General features: G+C 48.4%; 1 protein-coding gene across 5 annotated transcripts in view; it reads left to right on the forward strand.

The window, feature by feature from the left end:
• The window catches only part of kidins220a (kinase D-interacting substrate 220a), a 125,024-nt gene that overhangs the window by 25,080 nt on the left and 92,278 nt on the right, over window positions 1–7,666 (forward strand). For all 5 annotated transcript variants that reach the window (XM_020500890.2, XM_020500893.2, XM_020500889.2 and 2 more), the window contains exons 21-23: window positions 364–452; window positions 2,574–2,718; window positions 2,864–3,026. In XM_020500890.2, the coding sequence (XP_020356479.1) occupies window positions 364–452; window positions 2,574–2,718; window positions 2,864–3,026 (397 nt within the window). The remainder of the gene's footprint in view (window positions 1–363; window positions 453–2,573; window positions 2,719–2,863; window positions 3,027–7,666) is intronic.

The raw sequence follows: 7,666 nt of genomic DNA on the forward strand, positions 1-7,666 counted from the left end.
GTGTCACACAAACATGAAATTGCTCACACACACACAGGCCAGTGTTTCTTAATCCTGGTTCTGGGGACCCCAAAAGGGTGCACATTTTTGTTTAGGATAAAAAATATAATGTGCATCAATTTGGGTCCCGTGGACCAGGATTAGGAAAAACATGACATAGGCATAGAGTAGACACGCACACACACACACACACACACACACACACACACACACACACACACACACGCGCATTCTGACTTGCTGTAGGAAATGGTAATAATTTATTGTGAATAGGTTGCTTCTTTACATTAGATGTTGTGATGAGACGTCCCTGATGGTACTGTCTCTCGTTTTATCTCTCCTTTTCCACTCCTCTATTCACAGGATGGCACGAGGAGATGGACAGGAACCTGTCCTCCAACAGTCTGGGGGACCAGGCCAAGTTTGGCAGCAAGACGGCCCTCAACCGCAGGGTAAACTCTTTCAGCCGGCTAACCCTCTCCATGCCCAGGCTGGGCCATAGATCTACCTGCAGAGGTCCTGTAGACCGGCAGAGTTCTGGCACAAAGACAAGTGATACAACAAGGAACATAAGGAGATTGGGCGCCTGTGCGGGCAATGAAAGCACAGTAAACGCATCAAAATGTTGCCCCTGAAGTGGTTTTTCTGCTTCTTTTCCCATAGACACAGCTAGAGAAGACTAACATAGAAAGGGTGAGATAATGCACTTAAACCCACAGGCCCGGGGGTGTAGCTAGCTTCCTCTCGCCTTGCGGTGAACATAGTGGAGAGGGGTGGAGGAGGTCGGGAGCAAAAGAGCCTGTCTCCATCGCCGAGGAGTCTCTGCCTGGTAATTGATGTAATGTCTGTTTATCCTTCCTGCTGCGATGCCACACTGCCTAATGACAGGGAGGAGCAGCAGTGTGTCCCAGTGACAAAACGCTGGCAATCGGTGGCTGCTGGCGGGAGGCTAAGTGGCCCTGCCTGCTTCCCCCTGCGAGGACCCCGTTTTGTTTGTTTATCTGTTTGTTTGTTTGTTTGGGCGTCTGATTTATTTGCCTGTTTTTTTTTTGTGTGTTTTTTTTTTTGTCTTTATTTTCCTTGGGTCCCTTTTTTTATTTTGGCGCCCACTTCTTTTTGTTTGCCCTCTCTGGCGGATTCTTGGCTGCCAAGAAGGCAGTGAGTGGGTCTCTTTACAAGTGGAGCTAAGAAGGATGGAAGGAGAGAAAAAGCTCTCTGTCTCTCGGCTACTTAATTGCGGAGTTGTGGATCTTTAGCCTTCCAAGATGGCAGGGGAGGGGAAGTGAGGGAGGCAGGCCAGGCGAGCTCAGGCTTGTAAACAGTATTTGGCGCCGTGCTCTGGGCTGATGTGAGCTCCAAGTAAGTTTGCTTTTGTTTGGAGGAAATATCCCAACTTACAGCAGCTTTTCAACAGTCAGAGTTCAACAATTTCTCCTGATGGTCTGGTTATACAGTCAATAAAACAACGATCAACTTTCACCAATCATATTTCACTTTTTGAGCATGTCCAATGCATCTACGTAAGGATCAAAGGAGAGCCAATCACCTCCTTACTGAGCCAATACTGGCTATACACTCTCTCCCTACCAGTGAGGTCGTCACAAGGCAGGCATTAAGTCCACATCACAGTCCGCTTAGTGGCTGGTGGTGGCGTTCTGAGTGCTTGTGGCCTGACGAACGCTCTCCTATTTCCAGCATTGCTGCACCGTTCGGTAAGCAGCACCTATTGTGGTCCTCCAGACAGCATTTCCACTCATTCTGGACTCGCAGACAATCCAGAAAAGAGGTGAGCTGTAGTCTCAATAAACAGTTCAGTCTTTGTTTGAGACACACACACACACAACCCTGTGTGGAACCCAGGAAGCGTGGCGGTGTCTATTGTAACAGGGAATCCGAATATCAAACTTTGACCCAGCTGTGTAAGGACAGTGACTGTGGACAGCTGATGCCTCTGTCTTGGTAGCGCACAGTGTATATCCGTGCGTCCAGCCCTGGCCCATTCCCTGTCGATCTCAACTGAGATCTCCAGTCTGTTAATTGGGCCCAGTAACAGAGCTGCTTGTGTGTTGGAGGGTGTGGGATGGGTGTTGGGAAAACGAGGATGGAAGGAGGAAGAGACGGGACTCCGGGACGAGAGGGCACGCACCCAGGGAGCCGCTTGTCGCAAGGTGGACGGCACGCCACGGGGTGACGTCATCATGAGACTGCCACAGAACTGTCACGCGGTCATGTGAACTGTAGAACACAGGACAGGTTAAACGAGGCCAGTGCTTGCTGTAAATAAATGTTACTATCATTTGGATGTGTGAAGCAAACACATAATATACTCTCTGTGGCCAGTTTATTAGCTATACCACCCCGTTCACAAAAATGGTTTGCTCCTGCAGACAGTGAGTCATTGGGCCGTGGCTTGCTATATAAAGCAGGCAGACAGGCATCGAGGCATTCAGTTACTGTTCGATTGAACGTTAGAATGGGCAAAACGAGTGACCTAAGTTAAAATGACTTACTGACTGGTTTGTGGCTAATCCAAGTATAAACATGAGGTATTGTGTGTGTGTGTGTGTGTATAGGACACGTACCGCAGGAGGCAGATGCAGAGGACTGTTACCAGACAGATGTCCTTTGACCTGACCAAGCTGCTGGTCACCGAGGACTGGTTCAGTGACATCAGCCCCCAGACAATGAGGAGGCTCCTGAACATCGTCTCTGTCACAGGTCACACATCACCTATTAGATTACCTTTATATCACCCAAGGGGGAGAGTCGACTACTCCCAGCATGGCACTTATTATCGGAAGGGGAGTAGTAGGCGTTTCAACCAACATACCAAACGTCACTTCTCATTGGTCCATATTTCCAGGACGTCTGCTGAGGGCCAATCAGATCATCTTTAACTGGGACCGTCTGGCGTCGTGGATCAACCTGACGGAGGAGTGGCCCTACAGGACCTCCTGGCTCATCCTCTTCCTGGAGGAGACCGACGGCATCTCAGACCAGGTCCCCCTGAAGACCATCTATGAGAGGTAAGCACACACACATCTGCACTCAAACAAGCAGTCATGTACAGGAAGACGCGCACACACAAGCAGACGGGCACACAGGCAGACACTCACTTTTTTTTTTTTTTTTGCTCCACACACACGCACGTCTCAAATAATCGAAGATGAATAATGAAATGTGATGTAAAAATCATGTTGACCAGCAGGTGGCAGCAGATGATCTTCCATTTCCACTACCAGTACATCATACAGGAAGGAGTAAGTCCCCTATAGGCTTCTGTGAGCCTACAGCCTAAATAGATCGTTGTATTCAGATCACGCAGGGAAACACATGGAAGTAAGAAGTAGCATATCATTATTCATCTGTTGATTTGAATTGATAAAGTGTTAGAAGCACAGCCAGTGCTGGTTTAACTAGGCATGAGAGTGTGGACAAGGGGGAGGGAATCAGCACATAGTCTGAGTCATTAGGATTGCTGCTGTTCTGCCCCAATAGTTGGCCTTTAAAGGTTGCACTCTGCCACTCTATCACAATACACTAGTGGCCGGGAGTCCCGGGGCGCTGAAGTGTCACCAACACTCAGTGTCACATAGTCATCGTCACCATCCCTATCCTTCAGAGTTTCTGGATGAATAACTGGCTTTGGACAAATATATGTGAGGCAGCAATGAGCCTGTAATATACTTGTGCAATAAAAGAGCTCCTTAGCACAGAGCTTTAACTGGGTATTGGGTAGGTATCACCTGAAATGGCTTCTGCAATGGCAGTTTGTGATTAAAGGAAGCCCCAAACGAACATGGATGCCAGGATGAGCTGAGAAGCCCTTATCTGGAGAGACATCTCCTCATTGATAACGCTGAATCGCCTCTTTCCCTTTCCTTCTCTCTCTCTTTCTCTCTCTTTCTCTCTCTCTTTCTCTCTCTCTCTCTCCGTTCCCCTCCTTCTCTCTCTTCCTCTTTCTCTCTCCATCTTTATTTTTCTCTTTCTCTCTCCCTCTTTCTTTCTCTCTCTCCCTTTCTTTCTCTCTCTCCCTCTCTCTCTCTCTCTCTTTCGCTACTTCCTCTCTCTCTCTCTTTCGCTACTCCTCTCTCTCTCTCTTTCTCTCTCTCTCTTCTGCTCTTTCTTTCTCTCCCCCTCTTCCCTCTCTTTCTTTCTCTCTCTCCTCTCTCTCTCGCTTTCTCTCTCTCTCTCTCTTCCTCCTCTTTCTTTCTCTTCTCTTCCTCTCTCTCTTCCTCTTTCTCTCTCCATCTTTATTTTTCTCTTTCTCTCTTCCTCTCCTCTCTCTTCTCTCCCTCTTTCTTTCTCTCTCTCCCTCTCTCTCTTTCGCTACTCCTCTCTCTTTCTCTCTCTCTCTTCTGCTCTTTCTTTCTCTCCCCCTCTTCCCTCTCTTTCTTTCTCTCTCTCCTCTCTCTCTCGCTTTCTCTCTCTCTCTCTCTTCCTCCTCTTTCTTTCTCTTCTCTTCCTCTCTCTCTTCCTCTTTCTCTCTCCATCTTTATTTTTCTCTTCCTCTCTTCCTCTCCTCTCTTTCTCTCCCTCTTTCTTTCTCCTCTCCTCTCTCTCTTTCGCTACTCCTCTCTCTCTCTCTCTTTCTCTCTCTCTCTCTTCCGCTCTTTCTTTCTCTCCCCCTCTTCCCTTTCTTTCTTTCTCTCTCTCCTCTCTCTCTTTCTTTCTCTCCCCCTCTTCCCTCTCTTTCTTTCTCTCTCTCCTCTCTCTCTCGCTTTCTCTCTCCTCTCTCTTTCTTTCTCTCTCCTCTCTCTCTCGCTTTCTCTCTCCCTCTCTCTTTCTTTCTCTCTCCTCTCTCTCTCGCTTTCTCTCTCCTCTCTCTCTCGCTTTCTCTCTCCTCTCTCTCTTCTCTCTCCTCTCTCTCTCTCTTCTCTCTCCTCTCTCTCTGTTTCTCTCCTCTCCTCTCTCTCTCTCGCTTGCTCCTTCCTTCTCTCTCTCTTTCTTTCTCTTTCTCTCTCCTCTCTCTCTCTCTCTCTCTCTCTCTCTCTCTCTCTCTCTCTCTCATTGTCTCTCTTTCCATCTCTCTCTCCTCTCTCTCACCTCTTCTCTTTCCTCATCTTTCCTTCTCTTTCTCCTTCTCTCTCCTCTCTCTCCTTCTCCTTGTCTCTCTCTTTCCTCATCTTTCCTTCTCTTTCTCCTTCTCTCACCTCTTTCCTCTTTCCTTCTCTTTCTCTCCTTCTCTCTCGCTCTCACCTCTTTCTCTTTCTCTTTCCTCCTTTTCTCTCTCTCCTCTCTTTTGCTCTTTCTCTTTTCTCTTTCTCTCTCGCCTCTTTCTTTCTCTCTTTCTCTCTCGCTCCTTGTCTCTCTCGCTCCTTCTCTCTCTCACTCCTCTCTCTCGCCCCTTTCTCTTTCCTCCTTTCTTTCTCTCTCCTCTCTCTCTCTCCTCCTCCTCTCTCTCTCTTTCTCTCCTCCTCTCTTTCTCAATTCAATTCCCTTTCTCTCTTTCGCTTTTTCTCTTCCTCCTCTCTCTCTCGCCTCTTTCTCTTCCTCCTCTCTCTCGCCTCTTTCTCTTCCTCCTCTCTCTCTCGCCTCTTTCTCTCGCCTCTTTCTCTTTCTTTCTCTCTCCTCTCTCTCTCGCTTTCTCTCTCCTCTCTCCTCTCTTTCTCTCTCCTCTCTCTCTCTGTTTCTCTCCTCTCTCTCTCCTCTCTCTCTCTCTCGCTTGCTCTTCCTTCTCTCTCTCTTTCTTTCTCTTTCTCTCTCCTCTCTCTCTCTCTCTCTCTCTCTCTCTCTCTCATTGTCTCTCTTTCCATCTCTCTCCTCTCTCTCACCTCTTTCTCTTTCCTCATCTTTCCTTCTCTTTCTCCTTCTCTCTCCTCTCTCTCCTTCTCCTTGTCTCTCTCTTTCCTCATCTTTCCTTCTCTTTCTCCTTCTCTCACCTCTTTCCTCTTTCCTTCTCTTTCTCTCCTTCTCTCTCGCTCTCACCTCTTTCTCTTTCTCTTTCCTCCTTTTTCTCTCTCTCCTCTCTTTTGCTCTTTCTCTTTTCTCTTTCTCTCTCGCCTCTTTCTTTCTCTCTTTCTCTCTCGCTCCTTGTTCTCTCGCTCCTTCTCTCTCTCACTCCTCTCTCTCGCCCCTTTCTCTTTCCTCCTTTCTTTCTCTCTCCTCTCTCTCTCTCCTCCTCCTCTCTCTCTCTCTCTTCTCTCCTCCTCTCTTTCTCAATTCAATTCCCTTTCTCTCTTTTCGCTTTTTCTCTTCCTCCTCTCTCTCGCCTCTTTCTCTTCCTCCTCTCTCTCTCGCCTCTTTCTCTTCCTCCTCTCTCTCTCGCCTCTTTCTCTTCCTCCTCTTTCTCTCGCCTCTTTCTCTTCCTCCTCTCTCTCTCGCTCTTTCTCTCGCCTCTTCTCTTCCTCCTCTCTCTCTCACTCTTTCTCTTCCTCCTCTCTCTCTCGCCTCTTTCTCTTCCTCCTCTCTCTCTCGCCTCTTTCTCTTCCTCCTCTCTCTCTCGCCTCTCTCTCTCGCCCCCTTTCTCTTTCTCTCTTTCCTCCTCTCTTTCTCTTACTTCTCTTTCTCTCCTCCTTACGCCTTCTCTTTCTCTCTCCTCTCTCCTTCTCTCGCTTCCTCTCTCACTCTCCTACTCTTTCTCTCTCTCCTCCTGTTTCTCTCCTCTTTCTCTCACTCTCCTCCTCTCTCATTTTCTCTCTTCCTCGCTCCTCCTTTCTCTTCTCTCTTCCTCTCTCCTTCTGTCTCTCCCTCTCGCTCTCTTTCTCTCTCCTCTCTCCTTCTCTCTCTTCCTCGCTCCTCCTTTTCTCTCTTCCTCTCTCCTTCTCTCTTCCTCTCCTCCTCTTTCTTTCTGTCTCTCTTCCTCTCTCCTCCTCTTCCTCTCTGTCTCACACTCTCTTTCTCTCTCTCCTTCTCTCTCGTTCTCCTTTTCTTTCTCCCCTTGCGCTCTTTCTCACGCTCTCCCTCTCTCCATCTTTCTCACTCTCTCACTCTCTCCTCCTCCTCTTTCTCAGTCTTTCCTCTTTCTCACTCTCTCTCCCCCTCTCTCTCTCTCTTCCTCTTTCTCTCTTCCTCTCTCCTCCTTTCTTTCTGTCTCTCTTCCTCTCTCCTCTTCTTTCTCTCTTCCTCTCTCCTTCTGGTCTCTCCCTCTCGCTCTCTTTCTCTCTTCCTCTCTCCTTCTCTCTCTTCCTCGCTCCTCCTTTCTCTCCCTCTCTCCTTCTCTCTCTTCCTCTCCTCCTCTTCTTTCTGTCTCTCTTCCTCTCTCCTCCTCTTCCTCTCTGTCTCACACTCTCTTTCTCTCTCTCCTTCTCTCTCGTTCTCCTTTTCTTTCTCCCTTGCGCTCTTTCTCACGCTCTCCCTCTCTCCATCTTTCTCACACTCTCACTCTCTCCTCCTCCTCTTTCTCAGTCTTTCCTCTTCTCACTCTCTCTCCCCCTCTCTCTCTCTCTTCCTCTTTCTCTCTTCCTCTCTCCTCCTTTCTTTCTGTCTCTCTTCCTCTCTCCTCTTCTTCCTCTCTCCTTCTGTCTCTCCCTCTCACTCTCTTTCTCTCTTCCTCTCTCTCTCCTTCTTTCTCTCTCGCCTCATCTCTTTCTCTCTCTTCTCCCCTTTCTCTCTCTCCTCCCCTTTCTTTCTCCTCCTCTCTCTGTCCCCCTCTTTCTCTCTCTCCTCCTCTTTCTCGCTCTCTCCTCTCTCCTCCTCTTTCTCTCACTCTCCTCCTCTCTCATTT

The sequence above is a fragment of the Oncorhynchus kisutch genome, linkage group LG14 (assembly GCF_002021735.2).
Source record: "Oncorhynchus kisutch isolate 150728-3 linkage group LG14, Okis_V2, whole genome shotgun sequence".
NCBI lineage: Eukaryota > Metazoa > Chordata > Actinopteri > Salmoniformes > Salmonidae > Oncorhynchus > Oncorhynchus kisutch.